At 44.7% G+C, this 25,271-nt stretch overlaps 1 protein-coding gene across 3 annotated transcripts; it reads left to right on the top strand.

Moving 5' to 3' along the window:
* Window positions 1-1,571: 1,571 nt before the first annotated feature.
* NCOA5 (nuclear receptor coactivator 5) lies at window positions 1,572-21,682 on the top strand. 3 transcript variants are annotated; one of them, XM_014591606.2, is made up of 8 exons: window positions 1,892-1,990; window positions 8,839-8,947; window positions 12,143-12,469; window positions 13,821-13,957; window positions 15,252-15,378; window positions 17,538-17,737; window positions 19,500-19,820; window positions 20,284-21,682. In XM_014591606.2, exons 2-8 carry the CDS (start codon window positions 8,937-8,939, stop codon window positions 20,871-20,873), a joined length of 1,713 nt encoding a protein of 570 aa, XP_014447092.1. In that variant the 5' UTR covers window positions 1,892-1,990; window positions 8,839-8,936; the 3' UTR covers window positions 20,874-21,682. The 3 variants fall into 3 exon arrangements, with proteins under 3 accessions (XP_027631534.1, XP_014447091.1, XP_014447092.1); XM_027775733.1 differs by lacking the exon at window positions 8,839-8,947 and having other exon boundaries at window positions 1,572-1,990; window positions 19,500-19,843; window positions 20,284-20,458; XM_014591605.2 differs by lacking the exon at window positions 8,839-8,947 and having other exon boundaries at window positions 1,576-1,990.
* Window positions 21,683-25,271: the final 3,589 nt, after the last annotated feature.

Below are 25,271 nucleotides of genomic sequence, written 5' to 3'. Positions count from 1 at the left end.
CTGGCCTTTCATGTGATAGGTATCTGGTTGGGATTTTAAAAATACATGATTACTGGGCCAGTAACTGATGTGGAGGTGAAAGCACTGGATTCCACTTCGCCAACTGGGTGGTTTGAGTCCTGGACCTAGCGGCTTAAAAATCATGCAGAGGGGAGCAGCAGTTAGCGTAATGGCTATGTCTCTGAACTCCCACGTAGTCGAGTCCTGGACCCGGTGGCTTAAACTCATGCCCGGCACGTGTGTGTGCGTGCCCAAGATCCTGAGAGGAGAATGGAGGAGAAGGGATTGCAGCATATGGCAATCCCCCCTGGGGGGTGATTTCTCGATTTCTGTCTCTCTGTCTCTCTCTCTCTCTCTGTCTGTCTGGCGAGCACACATGCTCTATAGCAAAAACCTCTCCAAAAAAAAATAATAATAATAATCATGCAGGGTATGTGTACGTGCATGCCCAAAATTCCAAGAGGAGAATGGAGAAGAAACTGCTGTAAGCCCATCCCTTCTGCGGGGTAATTTCTTACTTTCCTTCTCTCTGTGGCAAGCACATGCGCCCTATACCAAAAAAAAAAAAAAAGGCATAATTACTATTTTAAAGCTCTCTAATTATGTGAGTGCTTAATACAACTTGATGTCATTATATGTACTATTAATTACTTAAAATGGAACAGGAGGAACAAAACTACACTGCAACAGGAAGCAGTTTTATTTCTTCATTCAGAGTGTGAAATTTTTAATGCATTTATTTTAAAATTAAATAAAAATTGTCAAGTGTTATTTTGGGACATAGATTGATGTTCATTGATGTACTCCTCATCAATTCTTTTTTTTTCCTTTAAGAGAGATTTTTGCTATAGGGCATGTGCACTCGCCAAAGAGACAGAGACAGACAGAGAGATGGAAAGCGAGAAATCACCCCCCAGGGGGAATGGCTACGCCGCAATCCCTTCTCCTCCATTCTCCTCTTAGGATCTTGGACACGCATGCACATGCGCCCAGCATGAGTTCTAAGCCACCAGGTCCAGGACTGGAAGTGCAGTCGACTACATGGGAGTCCAGCAAAGTAACCATTATGCCATTTGCTGGTCCCCCCTCATCAATTCTTATTTAATACATGGTATTTTTATTCACTTGGATTTTTATAAAGCGACTCTTTTGTTTTTGGCAAAACTGACTAACTGCACAAATGTGATTCCACTGTCCTCCCTTACATAGTTGTACATGTCAGCCAGCTCCAGTGAAAACTTCTCATGAGGTGTGTTTTTACCTGACCTTACTGTACCAAACGCCAGTTCTCATTCTTGCATACTCACCGTGAAGTTTATAGATATCAACAGGGTATAGTCTGTTTATTTAAAAAAAAAAAAAATTCTTTCTTGCATCTCCTTCTGCAAGAAGTGGGATACAATACAAAGCACACTAGAGGGAGGCTGTGATCTATGAAATGTTGGAAGTTTAAAGGCAATAGATTCTAGTTATTAATTCTTTGTAATATAAAATATAATGATTTGCCCTTGCTCTTTTTATAAGAAACTCTATCGTTCCCTTTCTTTCCTCCCCACAAAAAGAATCTTACAGCTGGCTATCCAAGAGTTTTAAAAAATGATCTTTTTCCCCTTTGGAGGGGAGGAGTGGTGGAATAATTTACATCTAAGCTTGGTAGGGTGTTAAAGCAGCGACGTAATTAGTTTTACATAAACTATTTGTTAGCTAGAAAACCAAGGGATATTATAAGTTCAAGCCATGACAATGTACTGCTTTAACTTAATAATAAAAATTGCCCAAGTGACACTGTGTCTTTGTTGAATGGATTTTCTTACACCATCTGGCTGTCATTGTCGTTTTTTGTTGTTGCTTTCATTTGAAATGTGCTGATGATCTTATTTTTATTCCGTAGCATTGAACAGATGGGTTGATTATTCTTTTCAGATATTAATAAGGCAGCGGAAAGAAGAAAAATGAATACGGCTCCATCAAGACCCAGCCCCACACGAAGGTAAAGTACCCTGAAGCAGTGAGTTACCTTGGGAGAGTTGGGCTCTGGGGAGTTAAGCCCAACTTCATACATCAAGGGTCTTTTCTTCCCCCCAACAATCAGAAACACTCAAGCAAGCAATAAGAACTTGAACCTTGCTGCTTTCTTTAAACTTACATCAGGAGATGCACAGGAAGCTTTGTGTTTTCGTGGCATATCCAGCAAGTTCAGCTTGCAACATGAGTTGCAGGCCATTGGAAGAGGATAAACCTCTGTCTGTCCCCAGCTCACGTGTCAATGGGAGCCTCCAGAACAGGAGGAGTGCCCCAGGGTCGTTGGTGTGTGCCATGCTGCACTGCAGTGGGCAGCAGAGATTCGACTCTTCATTCCAAATGGCTGCTGGTCCAGATGTTAACCCAGGTTTACAGAAGGTGCTGCTTGAGAGATTGCTGCTGTGCCTGTGCTGCAGACCGCTGTTTGCTCGCATGCTTGGGTTACTGTTTGAGGGGAAATAAAAAGGGCAAAAAATTCTCTCTCTCAAAAGTCTCCCTTTTTCTTAGCTTTCCTGGAAATAGGAGGCATTATCCTAATATATTCTTCCTTCCGATATGAACAAAAGAGATAGTCCTGCCATGTACCCTCAAGATATGCATTAAATTGGTCCCTTCCCTCAAATGTTACCATTTACACCAAAGATGAGTATATTGTATCCAGACTTTCTGACCTTGTAACAGCACACAAGTGGATGCAGTATGTGCAGTTTTGTGTGGAATACAACAATTGATATATTTTATATTCAGTGTCTCTTCAAGACCCATATGGCTACTCAATATGGATTTTGCCATTGCCCCTAAGTAAAAATGCCAGTTGTCCACAGAAACTACATATCTATACTATATACCACAGTAAACTACATTTTCTACAGCAAACTGAACATTGCTAAATACAGTGAATTAATCCTGGTCTGTATGGGTAGTTCCACAGGGCACCAGGAATTATGCCCAGCCAACTGAGCACTTACATGTAATATATAGTGTTCCTACTTTGAAGCAAAAATACTGACATTTTTAGGTGAAAATAAAATATAGTCAAAAATGGCTGCTGTATGTTTCATGTATATACTGCTATGTGGATGTGAAGGAAGGGTGCGTTCCAGCCACCAGGAATCTACTTTGCAGATTTCAAGCAGACCCTAGAGATAAAGTAATGCTGCAGGTTCCACTCTCTGTCCACTCTGCCTATGCAGAGGAGTTAAGTCCCCCATCACAACTTTAGCTGCACTACAGCTATCAGGTGGATGCTTTGGCCATCCATTGGTTTCACTGCAGAAACTAGCATATACATTAGTATTCTGTATGTTCTCTTTAATACCATAAGGAATGCCTGCGGTTTGCAGGTAAATACTTCATCGTTTGATTTGTGTGTGTGACTATCCTGAAGAATATAAACAAATCCTGCAGAATTTTAACAGTTCCATTTAGTGTCTGCTCATGGTAGGTTGCATCTGACCATGCTGCAGATATTGGGCAGTCCCATTCATTTGGCTCCTCATTGCCCCAGTAAACATGGAGTGCAGGTGGCTAAGAGTTTGCATGTAATAGTTAGAAATATGGGGCTCCTTTTGGAAGCAGTAGTTGCCAGATGGCTTGATGATGGGCATCCAGTTTCCAAAGAGCTCTAATGTATGAACTAACTAGGTGGCTTTCTAGAAAGAATGCAGAATTTGTAATGCTAAAGATACTGGCTCCTCTAGTAACCCCGTATACCCCATTGTCCACATTGCTCATTCACATAATGTTGTCTCTTGTGTTTCTGCAGATAAAAACAAAATGATATATTACAAAATAGAGAGTAATTCTATTTCTGTTATAGATTGAGAAAAAGCTTATAATGCTTCTAGTTCATTGGTTCATTATTCCAGTTTGTTCATGCAACAAACATTGTAGTATTAGGGAAATAACTAGCTCTTCTTGTTAGAATCCAATGGAACCACTGCTAGGGCATTAAATTAAAAAGATTAATTTTCTCCTAATCTAAAATTCAAGTCCATGATTTCATCTGTAAGACAAGAAATTACGTTACGCTTTTTTCTTTTTTAATAATAGTATCCCCACAAAACAAATGTAGAAAGAACATTGGAGAGAAAGTTTTAAAATGAGCTTCTTATCAAATATATAAATATAAAAGTCACTTTTTTTTTTTTAATTTGCTACTGGGTGCATATACTCACCAGAGAAAGATACACCGAGAGAGAGAAGTGAGGAAGCACCCTCCCATGGTGAATGGTCATGCTGTAGTTCCTTCTTCTCCACTTCTCTTGGGATTTTGGACACATACACACACACACACACACACCCCAGTTGTTTTAAAAGCCACTGGGTCTGGGACTCAACCCACTCAGTTGGCCACGTGGGATCTAGCCACCTTACCCATAACACCACCAGCCACCCACAAGTCACTTCTTTTTTTTTTTTTTTAAGAATTACCTATTTAGGGGCCAGCAATTAGCATGATGGCTATGTTGGTTCGAGTCCCGTACCCGGTGGCTTAAACTCACACGGGGCGTGTGTGCGTGCATGCCCAAGATCCTGAGAGGAGAATGGAGGAGAAGGGATTGCGGCGTGGCTATCCCCCCCGGAGAGTGCTTGCTCTATTTCTATCTCTCTGTCTCTCTTTGTCTGTCTGGCAAGCGCACGTACCCTATAGCAAAAACCTCTACAAAAAAAAAAGAATTACCTTTTTAATTTTATCTGTTGTCATCATTTTAAAATTTGACCAGAAAGAGACAGTGAGAGAGAAAGAGAAAATGAGAAAGCAAGCCACCAGGTCCAGGACCTGAACAGTGGTCAGCCAGGTGGGAGTCCAGCATCCCGACCACCATACCACCTACTGGCCCCCAGCAAGTCACTTTTATATACCTTTTCAAATGCCACCTTCCGGGGCCAGCAGGTGGTGTAGTGGTTGAGGTGCTGGACTCCCAGGTGGCTGGCCGCAGTTCAAGTCTCAGACCTGGCAGCTTGAAGCTCACACTAGGTGCATTTTGCATGCTCGCCCCAATCCCAGAAGAATGGAGGAGAAAGGACTGTGGCATGGCCATCTTCCCAGGGGAGGAGAATTCTCACTTTTATCTCTCTTTCTCTCTGTCTCTTCAAGTGCATGTGCCCTATAGCAAAATCTCTCAAAAATAAATAAATAAAATAAAATGCCACCTTCCTCAGAAATGAATTCTGAAATGAAGTTGTTTGGGGTGTTGATAGGACAGTGTCTTCCAGCTTTATTTATAATCAACAGGAGGGGGACAGCTAGGCTAATTCAAATTCCATTAGCAATCAGTCTTCTCCTTGGTGATCTGTCCCTTACAGGGTTCCTCAGCATGTTATTTAACATGATGCAGTTGCATATAGTCATGTTTATTTGCTTCAGGGAAGAAAGATGGTCACATTTAGTCAAATCTGTTCTGAGCTTCATCTAAAACCTGAGCAAGAGTCCCAGTTTCTTACCTTAAAAAAAGAGTTAAGAGACAAATCAAACATTGTATTCAAAATAGAGTGCAGTGCTCATGGTATGGTGGTGAACAGTTTCCTTCCAAAATAGAGCATCAGTGTTTTGATTGTTGCCCTGATCGTATGTTATGTTTTAAGATACTGGAGAGAAATAAATAGGGCAGAAATAAAATGCAAAGAATAGGCAAGATGGGTGAGCGATTAACCTAGAAGGGGCTAATCATTTCTCTGAGCATAAACACTGGGTATCTTCCACTGTGGGAGCGTGCTTCCAATAAAACCTTTGAGGTAATTCCAAATGTGCCAGTGCATTGACAACAGCCAACTGCCTTCCTTTGGCAGCTCTGGTTATTTTATGTGCCCAGCATAGAAGATACATAGTTCATGGCTGGGGGTGGGGGGAGGGACCCAGGGCAACTGTTTTCTTCAGTTGTACCTCTGCGTCTCCAGTGCTGTCTACTTTTAAAAAGAAAATTGTTTTTAAGCATGCTGGGAAGACCTTTGTAACACCTTGTTTTGCTGGACTTTAACCTTGAGTGTCAAAACACCTAGGTATCTTTGGGAGTTACACAGGATTATCACCTCTTCAGATGTCTGTAAACCATAGTTCTGCTGGCTTCGCTGTCTACTCAGTAATGTGCCTCCCTAATGACTCTAGCTGTCAGCATATAATTCTGACAATATTGACCCAGCCAAAAACATAACTCTGCAGGAGGGATCCCTACTCTGGATTGCGTTTCATTCTGAATTCTTACCATCTAACCATTGGGTCTCTTCACTGGACTCCTTGAGTACATTGCATAGTTACCATGCAAGTTGTCTAGCGTTGGTACTAGGCATTAAGTCTTCAAAAACTGGATCATGATTCTGGTTGTACCTTAGATGTTCTCAGTTACCATCTTCAGCCCAACACCGTGGCAATCCAGGTCTTGGAGCATATCCTTATACAGATGTGGCCCGCGTGTATTCAAAGTAAGACTTATTTTATGAATGTTCAAGTGTAACTTGAAGAACAAATAAAACTAACTTGTCTACATTGGAAACCCTGCAGAGGATTTTCCTCATATATTTGTGAAGGCTGTTAAGCCTGGTAACTTTTCAGTGAAAATTATTGGGGATTGTCTCATCAGCAATAACCAGGCTACTTGTAAACAAATTTCTTATATGACTTGAGATACTTTCTACTTATCTACAGGTCCTTAATTCCTTTGATAACTGCATGCTCCTTGGGTGTGAGACAACCCTGGCCCTAGGTATGACTCACAATTAAAGATTCCAGGCTGTGATTATCTCTGCACTAACACTTGAAGAAAAGTCATCAGTTCTCAATCAAGTGCTACCTCTACCAACAGGAAAGTCATATTTGTGCTTGAGAAAATCATTAGCCTGCTAGTACCTAGAGACAAGCATGGACACAACAAAATTTGGATCTGTGAGGAGTAATACATTTGCACCCCACTGCCTACCTGCACCTAATGATGAAATGCTACACAAGTCTGTTGTCTCTGTTGCGAACAATAGCATGGAGCCACCATGGTGAGGGGATCAGCTTCATACAGCAGCCAGCCATTTAGTTAATGTGAACTGCGGACGGTATCTGCAATGGAACAGAAGTTTGAAGACATGATTTTTTTTTCATGGTCAAGTAAAAGTCTGGCCCTCCCAAGGAAAATACTCCAGTGAATGGAAAAGAAGAAAGGAGATGTTGACTTGCAGAAAAGAAAGGAAGAGAGAGCTTTCTTCCCAGACTTTCTGTACAACCAAGGCTAAAGAGCACCATCCTGGACCCAAGGTTCCAGTCTCTTGCCCAAGAAAAGCTCCATCAAAGTCTTTCAAGATGATTGTCTAACATTTCTTATTCTGTAGGCTCTCCTCTCAAATGCCCACTGCCCTTCCCACTCTAGTCCCCAGCAAGAAAAGCAGTTCTATACCAGAAGTATATCACTTTGCCATCTGAGCTGTGATTTTTTTCCCTTCACTTATTCATCCCTTACCTCTCAAATGTTTCCCAATGATGTGACTGTACTCCTCTCAAGGCAAAGAGCATGTGTCTTCCTTTCCCCTGTTTAGTAGATGAGGAAGTTACAGCAGAATTTTACTTGTGTTTGCCAGTTGGCTTCAGTTTTGTGGACTCCAGCACTGAAATTTATTTAACCACTGTTCAATTTCTTTATAGCCTCGAGTAATGTGGTACCTGAGGGTATGCTGTATTTTGTTTCCTTTAGTAAAACATCTCTGATGCAATGGGATGATATTGTGAACTATATTATGCCCCCAGAAACCCGTTTCTAACTCACTCACCATCTGAGGTCAAGCATCTCGTATAGGAGGCTTTGTCCTCTCACACTGTATCCTGCAGGCTGTACCACCCTTTGTTAGCTGTGTTCTTGTTTTGAGAAAGCTGTTAGGGCCAGCAGCAGGAACCCTTTTGTTCTGAGGAGTTCTTTAGGTCCTAAAGTGACCCTACATCATTTTTTTGTTTTTGTTTTGTTTGTTTTGTTTTGTTTTTCTCCAGAAGAACAGCAATCTGCCATAATGTTCATGTTTTGGATAAAGGAAAAAAACTTTGCCTTTTCATTTTAGGGAATTACTGTCTTCTCTGTCCGTACTTTCAGCACTCCTTTGGTTCCTTTCCTTCTGGGGAATATCACCTCTTCTACATTTTTCCCAGAAGGCAATTGAGATGAAATTAGTAGTTTTGTACCATGATTTAGATTCTTTGATGGAAGGGGAAGGGGTTGCCATCTCAAACTGGAAACACAAACCCAGACTTTGAGTCTAGGGTTATAGTCAACCTGCAGGGATGGACTCTTGACAGGTAAGTAAGGTTTTCAATGGATTCAAAAGAATGAAAACCAAATATGGCATTTATAATTCCTTTAAGGCTGTGAATAACATGTTGTGACTTGTTATTCTTATCTACGTCCTCATCCCTATTTCCACCAGCCCAGGGCTTTGTATGTGGTCTGTGGTCTGTCAGGTTCATGATAGCTCAGCCCTGATTGCCAAGAACACTTGAAATCTGATTCCACCTCTAATGACTACTTCTAACTGCTCCCCAAGGCAAGTTTATCCACCGATCATTAATAATCCAAAAATACTTTGCAGTTGTCTCTTCCCATTGGATCCCGAGTGTTTGCCCACATTGCATACTACATCAGATGGTACACATGCTAGGAAGATTATGTGACATAATAGGGAAAGTCAGAATAAGAATCTTGATTAGTCTGTACTTTATTTTAACAAGAAAAATAATGTTTAGCCCCTCATTTAAATTCCCTGGTCTGCGTATGTTTGCTCCCACAAATCAGGAATACTAGTGGTCCTTAAAATATATGACTAGGTTTTGTTTTGTTTTTTGACTAGGATTTCTCATAGAAGCAAAATTGGCATTTAAATTGTTTTTGCTGTACACATGTGGATGAAGTGAAATTGAGGATTTCTCCCAAGCTGATGGCATTGTGATGAATGCCTGGTATGTGTGATCATGGTTGATGACAAAAGTATAAAACAAAACATGTGCCTGCTCTTGAGAGGCCTGTAGTCTAGTAGGATAACTCAGTCCATTAAACATTTACTGAACCCATGCTGTGTCCTAGGAATACATAGCTTTCAGAAGAGCTACTGTTTGTTAGGGAAGCCATGCAGACAAATAATTAGCAGTGTGGTAAGTGCAATAATAAAAGGACTGCAAGAACAAGAGTCATTCAGATATTTTTAAAAGCATCTGCTGCGTGCCCAACATTGTTCCACCTAGTGAGTTTACAGTATAGAATCAGATCGATGTAGTCCTTGTCCTTGTGGAGTTTATAATCTAGTAGGCCAGACAGACATTACACAAATAAGTAAATAAGGAATGTTAATTTATGATAAGTGACATAAATAAAACAAAATATTATGAGAGAATTTAGGGGCAGAAAGGTAAACTTAAACTAATAGAATCAAGGAGTAAAGGATATTTTATGCTGAAACCTGAAAAATAAGTATGGATCTGCCCCTACTGCTCTAGCAAAAGGGGTCAGAAAAGACCTTTTTTGGCTATAGCTGAAAGCCCAGTATGGGAGGGAGTGATGAACTAGCGAGAGAGTGTGATGAGATTGGAGAAGACAGGAGACAAGACCATGCAGGACCTTCTTAGCCTTGGTAGAGATTTTGAATTGAATTCTAAGTGCCATGGGAAACCAGTGAACGATTATACATACTTAAAAGACCACTCAAAGAACCAGCAGGTGGGTGTAGTAGTTAAGGTGCTGGATTTCCACATGACTAACCATGGTTGGAGTCCCACACCCAGCAGCTTGAAAAACATGTACGTGTGTGTGCCCCAAATCCCTAGAAGAAAATAGGAGAAGGGATTGCAGCGTGGCCACCCCCTGGGAGTGGGGGAGTGATTTCTCACTTGCCCCCTGTTTCTGGAGAGTGCATACACCCTGTTGTGGGGCAAGGGAATCAAGATTGATCTTTCTGGAGAAGGATGAGAAAAAAAGCAAGAGCAGAAATGGGAAGATGTCGTTAGAAGACTTTTTGCTATGGGCCCAGCCAGTTGCATGGTAGTTAACTGGCTGGATCCCACGTGGCCAACTGAGGTTTAAGCCCCACACCCAGCTGCTTAAGAAACATGCCAGGGGTCTGTGTACATGCCCAAAATTCTGGGAGGATAGAAGCAAGAGAATTGTGGCATGGCCATCTCCTATGGGGGATGCTTTCTCACTTTCCCTTTTCTGATCTTTGCCTCTGTCTGGCGAGTACATGTGCCCCACAGCCTCAAAAAAAAAAAAAAAGACTTTCACTGTAGTTTGTGGTAGATGATTATAGGTTGACCTTCAGTCATACCAATGGAGGTAAAGAAAAGTGGTCGAAACTTTCAGGGAAATTGAGCAGAATTTAGAAATGTGAGTGGATGAGGCTTTAAGGGAAGGATGGCATTCAGTTTCCTGGTTTGAGCAACTAAGTAGGTGGACATGTGATGTTTATTGAGATGGGGAGGACTAGAGAAGGAACGTATTCATTAGGGAAGTTCAAGAGTTCAGGGCTGGTTTTATGGAGGAGATTATAATCCCTAAAATGTGTCAGACATGGCACATTGTCATAAAAAGGTAAATACCAGATCAAGACAAGTAATAGTGGTAGAAAGTACTCTGAGAGTTGAACAGGGGGGATTAGCAGTTACTAGGTAGGGCAGGGAAAGTTGCTTAGAAGACATGTGAACTTGACTGTGAGGATTGAGAAATATCTGAGTTAGTACAGGAAAAATATTCCAGGTAATGAAACCATATGAACAAAAATATCCAGACAGAAATGTCATGTGGGTTAAGTCATAAAAATGACTTAAGAAGAACTGGGAAGGTTCAATCAGGAAATGGAGGAGATCATAGGGGCCAGTTTTGTAAGGAAGGGCTGCCCAGAAGTATGATACCCAAGCTCTGATTAGTAATGGTTGGAAATTGTCATGTTAAAATGACTAATCCTATGGGGAAAATCTAAAAAATAAAATATAGTGGAAAAAATGGTTAATCTCATGTTATGTGTTGAGTGAATTGAAATCCAGAAGATTGTTTTTTGTTTTGATTTTGGTTTAGGAAATTCTTGTTATCAGCGTAGAAATGAGGACTTAGGTTGGATTTATTGGGTCATCGGGAAAGTCATGATGTATTTTTCTACACAAAAATGTGTCATGACTTTCCTGATGACCCAGTATAAATCCAGTGGGAATGGAAGGGGGAACAAAAACAAATTTGAGTGACATTTAATCAGTGAGAGGAAAGAGAATCAAAGTAAACTTTCAGAACTAACACCTTGGTAACTTTTTCCCAAGATGACTTTTGGCAAACTTGTCAAGAATGGGACTGTTTGAGTTGGACTCAGAAGTTTTAATTTTAGATATGTTGGAGATGAGTTTCCAGTAGGGTGAAATACTTCATGGAAAACGTTGAATCAGAGCAGGTCAAGCATATCTGTGACTACAAACACAGTTTAAAAACTAACAACACCTTGGACAAAGAGGACCAGAGTCTCCATGGACCCTCAGATTACTAAGGTGGTACCACCATTATTCACTAGTTCTGCAAGAAGACAGAGACTGACTGTTCTTGATCCTTTACTTTGTATATCATATTGTACTTAATTCCCCTCTTAATTTGCTAGATATTTAAGTGAAGTTGCCTTTATTTAAGAACAGTTGCTTTAGTCACTTTGTTTGAGATTGTGCCATTTGTTCTTTTTTTGTCCATGAGTCTTGCCCCGTACTGTGTCCTCCCACCTCTTTCCCCCAGTAAAATCTCTTGAACAAGTCTAATGGGAACAAATAGGTTCTAGGGAAAATGCACTTTCACTTTGAAAACCTTTAGAAATTGAGATGACAGTTTGGCGTTCAAAGAATACAGATCACTCCCGGAAGCCAGATGAACACTGTTACCCCAGTCAAAGCCGTTGACTTTTGGTCAGGCAGTCGTCTTTTGATGTAGTGATCTTTTGAGATTCTAGAACCTACTAGGCTTTATTTGCTGACCAAAAAGATGCTTACCTTTAACATTTTAGTCATGTTCTCCCTGTTTGGCCACTGTGCTTTAGGGGAAAGTGCTTGGGAGGTGGGGACTTTCTCCTTTGAAGAGCAGAAGGGTTGACTACCTTCAGTTTCTTTGTCTTAGCATCTTCTTGCTGTCTCCCACAGGGATCCCTACGGCTTTGGAGACAGTCGAGATACAAGACGTGATCGATCCCCAATTCGAGGAAGTCCAAGGAGAGAACCGAGGGATGGCAGAAATGGCCGAGATGTCCGGGATAGCAGAGACATTCGAGACCCCCGAGATTTGCGGGATCACAGAGATAGCAGAGACATTCGGGATCACAGAGACACCAGAAGTATGCGTGATGCTCGGGACATGAGGGATCTTAGAGACTTTCGTGACCTAAGAGACTCTAGGGATTTTCGAGATCACCGATACCCCATGTATGACCGATATAGAGACATGAGAGACTCCCGAGATACTATGTACAGGTACATATGCAGCATTCTCCTTGCTTTTATGTGTTCTGCTGAACTAATTGAAAGTTCTGTAAGAGCAGCCTTATATTTCCAATGTCTATCAAGTGATAGATGTGTTGCTCAGTAAATATTGTGGAATATCTGAATATTTCATGAATTATGCTTAGCGAATGAATCTGGGTCTTTCACTCTGTGAAAAACAACATTGTGCAAGTGGAAAAAGAGGTGTAGTACAAATTGTTTTGGTGGTGTAAAAATGCAGGGATAGCCAATAAATATATGAGAAGATGTTAAGGGTCATTAGTCACCTGGGAAGTGCTAGCGAAAGCCATACTGCTTCACACTTACTAAGGAAATCTATAATTTTTTTAAAAATAATTAGTGTTAGCAAGGTATAGAGAAATTAGAACCATCATGTGTTGTTGGTGGGAATATAAAATGGTATAGCAACTGGAAAAATTTGGCAGTTCCTTAAAAACTTAAACATGGAATTACTGTATGATCCATTAATTCCACTGCTGAATATACTGTAAACCCAAGGGAATTGAAGAGGGACCCATACAGTTGTATATGAATGCATATAGCAGCACTGTCCACAGTAGCCAAAAGATAACCCATATTATTAAAAGATCAACTATATATATATATATATATATATACACACACACACACACACATACACATATATATTTTTTATTTATATATATGTAATTTTTAATTTTTATTTTATTTTTTAGATTTTTTTATTTTTTTTGCCATGGAGCATATGCACCCACCAGAGAGAGAGAGATGAGAGAGAGAGAGAGAACGTGAGAAATCATCTTCTGGAGGGGATAGCCATACCACAATCCATTCTCCATTCTCCTGGGATTTTGGGCATGCGTGCACACATGCCCACAGAGTCTCTCAGCTGCTGGGTCTAGGACTCAGGCCATTGACCATGTGGGACTCCAGAGTGCTTAACCACCACCACACTACCTGCTGGCCCTATTTCACTGTAATTTTTTAAAAACACAGGGAAGGGAGATAAGGGAGCCATGGAATTGTTTCTAGAAACTCATAACAATAAGTACTAGCAGTTGTTTTGCATTTATTATATGCCAAGAACTATGCTAAATGCTTTTTGTAGGTCATCTCTAATCAGTCCTCACCCCCATCATTCTGTGACATAGGTTAACTCAGCTGTAGTCATAGCCTATAAGCCCTGAGTCCCAGATAAAATCTTATTTGTCAAACCCAAAGTCTTGTGTCTTACCATGGCTGCCTTCTTCAGAAGGGATGGGATCTTAAATAATTCTTTATATCTGAATTTTGTAAGACAGGACAGTGTTTTAACTTTGTGAAAATATCCTTGACTTTCCAGGAGAGAAGGCTCTTATGATAGATACCTACGGATGGATGACTATTGCAGGAGAAAGGATGACTCTTACTTCGATCGTTACAGAGATAGCTTTGATGGACGAGGCCCTCCAGGCCCAGATAGTCAGTCTCGTGCAAAAGGTAAAGTACCAGAAATAACCTAGTCCTACTATGGGGAGAATACTTTACAAAAGAAAGAGGAAACTAATAACCAGTACCCCAACTGAAAAGAGACTAATGACTTGGACAGGCAAGTCATAAAAAATAGTAGTATAAATACCTGTTAATACAGGGAATGTTCAGTTTGAAAATGATTTTTCTAATGCAGATTAGTGTCATCACCTGATTTATTTATCCAGCAAAAATAAATGTGAACTTCCAGCAACAGGAAATGAGTAGAAGATTGGTGTTGAAAACATTTTAAGTGCTTGCTTTTTGCTACTTGAACAGATACCCATGCAGCTTGGGTTTTTGTTCGTTTTTTAAAGACCTAGGTCTCTCTTTATTACCTGAGCTAGCCTTAAACTAGTGATCCTCTTGCCTTGAATTCCTAAAGTAGCTAGGATTGTAGGTGCACACCACCATGCTCAGCTGTCATTTTTACTTAACAGTGTCTCTTTTTTATGTAAAACAAACATGTTTTTGTAAAACCTGTATTTCCTCAATACGTCTTTAAAGATTTTTCAGTTGTTTTCTACCCAGCGAAGTTGCAATGTTAAGAACTTCATTTTTAATTTGTTATAAAATTTCACTGCATGGGACCAGCAGTTGGCGTAATGGCTATGTCACTGGACTCCCATGTAGTCAACCACAGTTTGAGTTCTAGACCTGGGCATGTGTGTGTGTGTGCATGCCCCAAGATTCCAAAAGGAGAATGGAGGAGAAGGGATTGCGGTGTGACCACTCCCCATGGGAGGTGATTTCTCGCTTTCTGTCTCTCTTTCTGGCAAGCACACACGCCCCATAGCAAAAACCTCTCGAAAAAAAAAAATTAATTGATTTTTTTTTCAAGCAACCAAAAATTTAAATTAGAATAATAATGAAATACCATGTTTATTTGTCAAATGGACAGAGATATTAAGAATAATGACATTACCAAATGTTGACTGAAGTGTGGAAAAATAGGACTAGCTGATCTACCTCTGTGGAGAGATCAGTTAGTAACAGCCTTTCTAGAGGGCAGCATGGCAATTTGTATCAGATGAAGCATTTTAATGGCTGTGCTTTTTAATCCAGCCATTCCCTTTAGATGAATTTATAATGGTGTTTTTAAAATAGTGGTTATTTTTAGGAGGTATCCAGAGGATTAATGCAGAGTATATTTGTGTGTTATGACCCAAGTGTAGAGGTAGTACAGGATTCAAAATAGGCCTGTGGCTTGTGTTTATGGAAGGGTACAATCCTTATTTCATTTTTTTCTGGTGGTGTCTTGCAGAGCGTTTGAAACGAGAGGAACGGCGTAGAGAAGAGCTTTATCGTCAGTATTTTGAAGAAATCCAGAGACGTTTTGATGCTGAGCGCCCTGTGGATTGTTCTGTGATTGTGGTCAACAAGCAGACTAAGTAAGAATTCTTTGTGTATTTCTTCCCTGTAAGGAGGAGGCTCACAAAAGAAATACAGGCTTTTGTTTTACATTTTTGCCCCCTGAACTCAGGCTATGTGTTCTGGCATTGCTGTGCTGTGTTTGCCAGAGTTCTTTCAGTTGTAGGTAACAGTCCAAACTGGCTTAAACCCAAAAGGGAAATTTATTTATTTATTTTTAGGTTTTGCCATAGGGCACTTGCACTTTCTGAAAAGAGAGAGAGGTTTTAGTTTGCTTAACTGGGAGGTTCAGACGTGGCCATGTCTAGGATCAAACTGTTTTATAAGACTTGGTCTCTGAGTTGGTTCATCAGCACTGTTTTCCTTGGTGTTGCCTTCATTTTTAGGCAGATTTTTTACTTGAAAGTGTAGAAAGGCACTGGTCCTGGACATTTGTTTTCTTAGTTGAGAAAACCCATGGAAAAAGAGCTCATTCCCAATGCTTCCAAACAAACTCCTGAGACTGTTTCTCACTGAGCTGATGTGGCTCACTTTCCCATCCCTGCATTTTGGCCGATGGTTCTGGAAAGCTTTTATTGGCCAGAGCTGTCACGTGCCCATCCCTAGAACTGGAGGTGGGATTGTCCCTATGGAACTATGTAGACTGAAATTGAAAGAGGGAGTAGATGCTGGTCAAGTAGAACAGTAGACATCTCCTTCATGGGACACCCCTCAACCCTCAGTATTTTGGGAGGCACCTGTTTCTGCATTTATCAGTCAAGATTACTGAGCCTCTTTGAAGTGCTGTGGCCTTATAGAAACCACTTTAGATGACCATGTTAGGCAATCCAGAATTCACAGCACCATTTTAGTCTATCCCCCCCCCTTTTTTTTTCAATTTGCCCAAAGATATATGCACTTGCTGCAGAAGGAGAGCGAGTGCCAGCGAGAAAGTGAGGAAGTGCCCCCAATGGGGTGCTTTATCTCTCTCTGTCTCTCCCTTTTCACATGCGTACTATGGGTACGCATGTGCCCATGTCGGGCATGTCTCTGAACCTTCCGGGTCCAGGACTCAAACTATGTGGTCAGCCATGTGGCATCTAGTCGTCCCCAGCACTGGGCCACTAGCTAGTCCCCTACCTCTGTCTTACACTGTCTTCTTGAAGAGGCAGAGCAGGAAAGCAGAAGGGAATAGAGAGCAGCTTGCAGACTTGATGGAGCCACCCTTCCTCGGGAGGTTAGTATGTGACTGCATGTATTTTCTAGCAGTTTGGGGTCAAAGAGCTAATCTCACGGTGGTGACTAGGGAAATAGGTGTTGAAGCAGCAGGCAGAGTTTACAGGCTCTGAGCTGCCTTGCTTAGAGATAAATACTTCTTTAAGTTGTAGATAGCATTTTGGGACACATGATAACAACTACTATTTTCTGAGCATTTAACTTTGTACTACCCCATGCTAGGCACTCTACATAAATTATTTTTGATTCTTATAGTAATCAGGTAGTATTACTTGTCTGTTTTTTCAGCAAATATGTTAGACGTATGGCAGATGCTAGGTACTGAGGCTATAATAGTAATAAGCAAACACACACCCCTTCCTCTTGTGGGGCTTATACGCTGTGCTAGTTGGGTGGATGATAAAAATTAACACTAGACGATGAGACAGGACTGTGAGGGATCTGATTGGGCTGGAGGGGAAGTCAAGGAAATGACATATGAACCAAGCCATATTGTTTCTATTTTATCATTAAAGAAACTGACGTTTGTTAAGAGATAAAGGGACTTTCTTAAAGCTTCACAGGTTTGCGGGTAAATTGTTAGCAGTGCGATCCCAACCCATCTTCCTCGAATTAAAGCCTGTGCTTTCCCATAGTGTTATGCAGCCTCCTCAAAGACAAGTCAGTGCCACAAGTTGAAGGCAGCAGGGTAATGTTAAGGAAGGGCTAAAGGACTGGAGAATGAAGAAAGAGACTTGAAAAGAAGGGTATCAAATACTGTGATACGGGCAGCTTCCTGTGTGACCTTAAGCATGACCTAGTGTAAAGAGAGGGAAGTGGTCTAGATCCTTGGAGCTGAAGAGGGACTGGGAATGGCCCAGGATTTTGAGTTCTCTGTAGGAGTGCACACAGAAGGCTGAAGTACGAGTTTGCAGCTTTGGAGTTGATCAGGAAGGGCTCACCTGGATCCTGTTTGTTTTTACAGAGATTATGCTGAATCTGTGGGGCGAAAGGTGCGAGACCTAGGCATGGTAGTGGACTTGATCTTCCTCAACACAGAGGTGTCACTATCACAAGCCTTGGAGGATGTTAGCAGAGGAGGGTCTCCTTTCGCTATTGTCATCACTCAGCAGCACCAGATTCACCGCTCCTGTACAGTCAACATTATGTTTGGGACTCCACAAGGTATGCAGGCCCACATGGGTCAGAATCCCCAATGCAGCAACTAATACATTAGTTATTTTATGCCTTACTCATAGGAAGCAGGCTTTGGGCAGATGACTCATGTTTCTCATCTCAGATGCAGTAGGGCCCTCCTCGGAGCACACTGGAGGAGACTGGTGTACTCACCTGTCTGACACGCTCTTGGTGTATGTTGTTCTGTACACTGCTGCTCTCTGCTCTCTGAACACTACACTTACTGTCGGGTACCATGGTGGCATGCTGGCAAATGCTTAACCAGATCTAGAGGAAAGGAGGATAGCTTGTCACATTTGCTGATTTCCATGGTTTAAATACTCCCATCATGTCCCATTTGAAGCTGTCAACATGAAGTCACTGAAGGGAGAATTGGAAGGAAATGCACACAGTCAGATCTTGCCCATGAGGTCTGGCTCCACTGCATCTAGCAAATACTACATTTTCATAGGGTCCTTGCTTTCATTCAGTCCTGTTGGAAGATAGAGAAAATTGGCAGGCAATTAGGAAGCTATTGGGTCATCAGAAAAGTCATGACATATTTTTCTGGGTTTTGTTTTGTTTTGTTTTGTTTTTTTAAGGTTTTTTGCTATAGGGCGTGTGCACTCTCCAGAAAGGCAGAGAGACACAGAGAGACAGAAAGCGAGAAATCACCCCCCAGGGGAGTGGCCACACTGCAATCCCTTCTCCTCCATTCTCTTCTCAGGATCTTGGGCACACATGCACACGCACCTGGCATGAGTTTAAGCCACTGGGTCCAGGACTCGAACCTCGGTCGGCTACATGGGAGTCCAGAGACATAGCCATTACGCCAACTGCTGGTTCCTGTTTTGTTTTTTGTTTGTTTGTTTGTTTTAATTAAAAAATGCATCATGAATTTTCTCATGACCCACTATTTTTGAGTGCACTGGAGAATTGAGCAGTGGGGTCGTGAGAACAGGGATGAGGGAAGGCCCTGACCCCTTGAGACCCTTGGTAGGTTCCTTCCTTGAAGTCCTTCTCTAAAGGAGCTTTTAGTGTTTCGAGTGCAGAGTATTAAGATTCAGTCACTTGCCCTGCTCATTGCTCTCACAGCAGAGACTCCTTTTCCTGCCACACCCAGGTCTGTTTGCCTGCCCACGTAACCATAATCACAGAATACGTGAGCCCTCTAGTGGGTCATTTGTCTCTGAGGAATAGGCCTTAGGATATACAAGGACATTTATACAAAGTTCTGAGGAGTCTTACCACCGTGTAAACCATGTTGCCCATGTGTAAGGAGGCAAGGTTATTTAGGGTCACAATTTGATCTTAATCTATGGCTTGAGCTGAAGGATTCAGAAACAGTAGGCCTGCTCTGTCCTGAGGAGCACAGTGGAGAGCCAGGCTTTACAGAGGGGCTTTTTGGCCTCCTGCTGCTGGTCTAGAGGCTGCTGGGCCTGCCTCCCATGGTTATTCCCCACGTGGTCTGTTTGAATCCATGGGAGTTTATCATGTTTCTTTGGTTTTTACTACAAGTCTGTGATCTAGGAATTCCTCCAAAGAGCAGCTCTACACAAAGGGAATGTTCCTACCAAAGACACTCACTCACCTCTTTTCCTGACCCTCATCTCTCTCTCCACTCACCCCAGCCCACTCCCAATCTCAAGGCTTTTTGTCACTGAAATGGTTTTCTTGCCATTTCGAGGTTAGGAAAGGCTTGGTAGAGTGCAGCAGGTGGGCACTCAAATCTGTCAGGGGAGAAAATAACTCATGTCATTCCCTCCTACAGAGCATCGCAACATGCCCCAGGCAGATGCCATGGTGCTGGTGGCCAGAAATTATGAGCGCTATAAGAATGAGTGCCGGGAGAAAGAACGTGAGGATATTGCCAGACAGGCAGCCAAGATGGCCGATGATGCCATCCTCCAGGAAAGAGAGCGAGGAGTCCCTGAGGAGGGAGTGCGTGGAGGGCACCCTCCAGCCATCCAGAGCCTCATCAACCTGCTGGCAGACAACAGGTACCTCACTGCTGAAGAGACTGACAAGATCATCAACTACCTGCGAGAGCGGAAGGAGCGGCTTATGAGGAGCAGCACCGACTCTCTGCCTGGTGAGCTACGTGGCAGGGCCGAGGTGAAGTTCTGACTCTGCATTTCTCTAATCCCCAGGCTCTGATGGGAGGGTGGCAGGCCCAGGGCTCTTAGGGGTGGGTAAGGGGAATGAGCCCATCTCTTGGGTTTTCCCATGGGCCATCCGAGCTGATATAATGATAACAATAATTTAACATGTGGGTACTAAATTCTGGCCCCTATAGTTAATGTGATGGGTGGACTGGTGTTGCTGGCATCCTTGTAGACAACATAGATGCCTTTTTTAAAAAAACAGTAGCTCTCTGTGGGAACTAGACTGTTTCCTATAAATATACTATGAAGTGGCCCCTTTGGGATTTGATGTTATTGTCTGTGCATTGTGTGATTGACGTGATTCAGTGACTCTTGTTCTCCCCTTGGCTGCCAGGCCTCCTGCCCTTGGAGGGTACTTTGAACCAGATACCTTCCTCTTCTGTCTTCCAGGCCCGATTTCCCGCCAACCACTCGGGGCGACCTCGGGTGCCTCGCTGAAGACACAACCAAGCTCCCAACCACTCCCAAGCAGCCAAGTGCTCCCCTCTGCTACACCCACTCCAGCTGCACCCCCCACCTCCCAGCAAGAGCTTCAGGCCAAAATCCTCAGCCTCTTCAATAGTGGCACGGTCGCGGCCAATAGCAGCTCTACATCCCCCTCAGTTGCTGCCGGAAGCACCCCGAACCAGAATTTTGCCACATCAGTGAACAGCCAGCCTCAGCAAAGATCACAGGCCTCTGGCAATCAGCCTCCAAACATTTTGGGACAGGCAGGATCTGCTCAGAACATGGGCCCCAGGCCTGGGGCTCCTTCCCAAGGGCTCTTTGGCCAGCCTTCCAGTTGCCTCGCACCTGCTGGTAACATGGCTAGCCAGAGGTCCGTGTCTTCCACAAGTATCAACTTTGACAATCCGAGTGTACAGAAGGCTCTGGACACCCTGATCCAGAGTGGCCCTGCTCTCTCCCACCTGGTTAGCCAGACCACAGCACAGGTGGCAAGGCCCCCAGCGCCCATGGGATCGTACCAGAGGCATTACTGAGGCTACGTTTTTCAACTCTTCCTGGTCCCCTCATCCCCGGGCCTCCTCCCATTTATTTCGTTCTATGTAGAACTGTTTGGAGGATGTTCGTCACGCTCTCCGGGTCTACATTGAAGGTCATACGTCTCTACCACCTGCTCTCTTCTGCTGAAAGCTATGTTGCTTATTCCTTACAGAGTCAGAGTTTATGCTGCATTTGAGGTGTATCTTTCGTTTCTGTTTTTTGGGGTTTTTTGGTAGGAAATATCTGGAATCACTTGAGCAATACTGGTGTCTGGGCTCAGTTGGTGTTTAATGGGGTTTCTCTGGTCCCTCTGTCTGCTGGATTTAGAGGGGAAAATGAAGAAGCCAGGCCCCAGTTGGCTGTTTGGGTTGGCATTTGTCATGGTAATAGCCACCACCTTTGATGTTGAACCTTGCCAGACTTCCCAGTTTCTCACATCAACCAGAACCACGCTCCTGCCTGCAGCCTCTGCCTCCGGCTGCAGAGGGGCAGATTCAGCTTGGCAGACACAGCGTCGTCTTTGCCCCAGCATCATCCTTGCCCCAGCCCACGCGGATGGGGAGTCTGTTCGAGGATTCGCAGTTTAACCGCTCTGCTTTGTTGAAGAGTGGCCATGGCAGCCACAGAAGCAGCAGCTCGTCAGCCCAAGTCCGGGGGGGCTTGTTTTCATGTCCTTGGAGGATCTGCAGTGGACTGAACGGCTGTGACCACCAGCACGGTAACACCAGCTGTGGATCTGGACCCTGCCTCTCATCCCCGTCAGATTCTGTCAGCACCTCCCTCTCCAATGGCGCCCCCATGGAAGGCAACGCTAGACGCCCCCGCCAGCCACAGAAGCAGCAGCTCGTCAGCCCAAGTCAGGGCGGCTTTGTTTTCATGTCCTTGGAGGATCTGCAGTGGACTGAACGGCTGTGACCACCAGCACGGTAACACCAGCTGTGGATCTGGACCCTGCCTCTCATCCCCGTCAGATTCTGTCAGCACCTCCCTCTCCAATGGCGCCCCCATGGAAGGCAACGCTAGACTCTGGAAGTTAACACCTTTTTTTATCTTTTTTAAGTGATTTGAGCTTTGGGCTCAAAAACCCAGGCTTTTGTTTGCATCTAAACTTTTGTTTTGTGTTCGGAGCAGCAGGAGGTAGGGACCATTTTGATGTCAGACTTTTGGTGGCTGGACATGTTCTCGATCCAGGCGGCTGTTTGTAACTTTTGAGCCGAAGTGAAATTGTTAGAGGGAGGGCTTTCTGGCAGCTGCTCCACATGGAGCCACGGGAAGCTGCCCTCTCTCTGGGGATTGTGCTCATTGGAGCCCTGTGAATCAGTCTCGAGGGGCCTCGGGCAAGCACAAGGGAGAGCAGTGGCTTCAGCTGAGTCCCTGCCGGTGGCTAAACAATGATTTCTAAACTCAAGGTCCCCAAATGGCAGCGTTTTATGTTCTGGTCTGTTTGTGTTATATAGTGTGGGTTTTCCTCCCTCTTTGGAACTCTTGTGTTGTTAATAAGATGAAATGATTACTTTTTAATTAAAATGAAAAAGTAAAAGCTGCGTTCATCTTTTTTGAGTGTCGGTATCCATATTGCAGCTCCTCTGCAGGGCATTCTCCCCAGGGTCAGATGAGCGCCCCTGTCTTAAGGACTCAGATCTGTCCCTCTGCTCCTCAACCTGCATTCAGGCCTCAAAACCTCGCCTAACCCTCCCATAACTTCATATGCAGCTCACCTACTTGGAGCAAGAGCCTGTGAGCTGATTCTAACTCTGCTCCACATCCTGTTTCTGGTAGGCCAGCATTCAGTGTGTGAGCAGGCTCAGCCTCTTACCCCAGGGAAAGGGAGACAGGACCGCAAGGAGGCTGCGTCTGGCTGGTGGCCCATGGGGCAGGTAGCTGTCCTGTGTTGATTTCATCTCAGTTACCACCCGTTCAGTCTACTCACTGTGCAGGGAGTTGGCAGAATCTGTAGTCACGAAGCCAGAGGAAGCCTTGGAGAGCATTCAGTGAGCAGGGTGGATGTGGCGGGGTGGCCCGAGGCCTGGAGCAGGTTAGGGACCAGAGTGCCAGTAGTGCTGAGTCCCACCTAGGAAGCCCTCACTGTCTCACCGGGACGCCAGTGCAGACTGACACCCAGCAAGTGCCTGCCAGTCTCTCAGGAGATGGCATTTGTGCAGTGTTCTCGGGCTCAGCTGTCAGTGCACAGCTAGACAGCCAGACCTGGGCATCCGCCATCCCTCTGTCAGGGAAGGTCAGGAGTGTTTCTGATTAAGAGTCAGGTTCTCCTGGAGGGGGCCCCCTGTAGTGCCCAGACAGCACACCTCAGGCCATGAAGGGTATAATAAAATTATTTTTATTGCATTTTGTGCAGACGGGAGTCTAAAAAATTAATACAGTAAAAGCCATAAAGCATTAAATGGGAGCATTCAACAATAAAGGAAAGAACCAACCCTCTCCTTTTCGTATTGGCACAAAGAACACAAGATCAGTACTGAGGCAGGATGCGAAATACTGAAACACTTACACTGAAAATTAAAGGCAGGCCTAATAATAATAATAGTAATAATAGTAATAAATACTCTTGATTTGGTATGCAACCTCTCTTATTTACAAGGGTTTTCGACTTCATTGCATTTGCCCTGCACATAGATCGTCTAAAACAAAAGCAACACTAGTTTTCACTGCAAGGCTATTGAAATATTGCACTCAGAATAAAAGTCACTTGAATGGACATGAAACATCTAGCTACAGTGATTATAAAGATAATTCGATGAATGACTTGTGATAACATTCATAACAAATATTGCACATGTAGCACAGAAAACTCGGGTTTTTGTTGTGGGATTGTGTTTTTCATCAACGGAAACTGCTCTTGCCAACCAGACAGTCTGGCCCAGATAGTGCAACTTTGGTTCCCTAATTGGTGTTAATCCAGCCCCCTTCCAGTTCTGCCCCGCACACCATTTCAGCCCAGGCCTGCTCAGGCCCCCAGAACCGGGTTCTGAACCCAACTGCCAGAACCGCGGCTCTCAGGGGGAGGGCTTTTGAAGGATGCAGGGAGTCCGTTTCTAATACCTTCAACATCCTGGTTGGTACCTGGAAGAGTACCTCACCCCTGGTAAATCTCAGAGGGGCCTTGCGCTGACCACCACACCTCCAGCCACACCTGATTCTGTCTAGATGGTGCCAGCTCCAACTCTTGCCTTGGGCTCAAAGGAAAGGTGGTGAGGTCAGGAGTGCCCAGTGGCCCCAGGATGGGAGGTGGGCAGGATGTCTAACTAGGTGCGCAGGTCAGGACCCTGGGGCTGGAGGTACTGAACCCAGTCCCAGAGGGTGCTGGACCGAGCATGCTGTGCCTGTTCCCCTTAGTTACGTGCCCTGCGGGGAGGGAACCCAACCACCCCAAGGCACCTCCCACCGGGCTGGTGGAGCGGAAGCGCCGCGGACTGGAGATGGGGAAGCCGAAGGCCCTGGGTCCTAGTTAGAGGAGGGCAGAGAGGCGCTAAGAACAAAGCACGCAGCGACTCCGGCCCTCCCCGAGGCCCAGGCGCCCGGGAGACCGAGCCAGAGGCCGCTGCTAGGCAGCGAAGCCCGGTCCCTGTACGCGGAGAAGGCGGCTGGGTCCCCGAGGCCAGAGCTGCCGATAGGGACGCGGAGGGAACGTCGGGGGCGGGGAGGGCGGGCGGCCCCCCGAGGCGAGCCCTGCCGATAGGGACGCGGAGGGAACGTCGGGGGCGGCGCTGGCCCCTAGAGTAGAATCGCCCCTCTCCTGTCCCAGGGTGGACACTGGGGAGGGGGCACCCTCCAGCTCCACGATTTCAGTCTTTGGCGAGGAGCCATGGGAGAGGGGGAGCAGGCGACAAGCCGACTGAAGAGAGACGCCTGCTCCCCAGCGAAGGCACCGGGGCGGGGCTTCCTCGTGGGGCGCGGGCCTCTCCCGGTCTCTCCCCTGGAGGAGCGCCCTCCCCTCCCCTACCCTGCCCCAACTTGCATAAGAGCCGAGGAGGAGGCTGCGCGTCTGCTGCCGCAGTGGAAGCTCACGTCCGCTGGGAGGCGAGGCCAGGGAAGCTGGACCCTGGTCGTCTCCGAAAGAACTGGAGGGAGGGTGGGAAGTCAAGGGTGCGCGGACAGGGCTTGGGCGCGAGAGCGGGGCGGGGTGTCGAGGGACCAGGACCACGACCCCCGCCTGGGCCTAAAGCGCTTTCGCTCTCCAACTCCGGTCAAGGAAAAGCCAGCTTCCTGAGGCCTCCGCCCCCTCGGGGCGCCCCCAGCGGGAGAGCGCGACAGTGGCGAGAAGAGAAGTCCGTTGCGCTTCTAGTCACATAAAGATGGGGACGTTAAAAATACACGCGATGTCTCCTGTACACTATGTATAGGCTCGGCCCGCGCCCGCGGCTCGGCGGCACCGG

This window comes from Tupaia chinensis, unplaced genomic scaffold (genome assembly GCF_000334495.1).
Source record: "Tupaia chinensis unplaced genomic scaffold, TupChi_1.0 Scaffold000602_1, whole genome shotgun sequence".
Lineage (NCBI taxonomy): Eukaryota > Metazoa > Chordata > Mammalia > Scandentia > Tupaiidae > Tupaia > Tupaia belangeri.
This window is presented reverse-complemented; position numbering and strand designations above follow the sequence as displayed.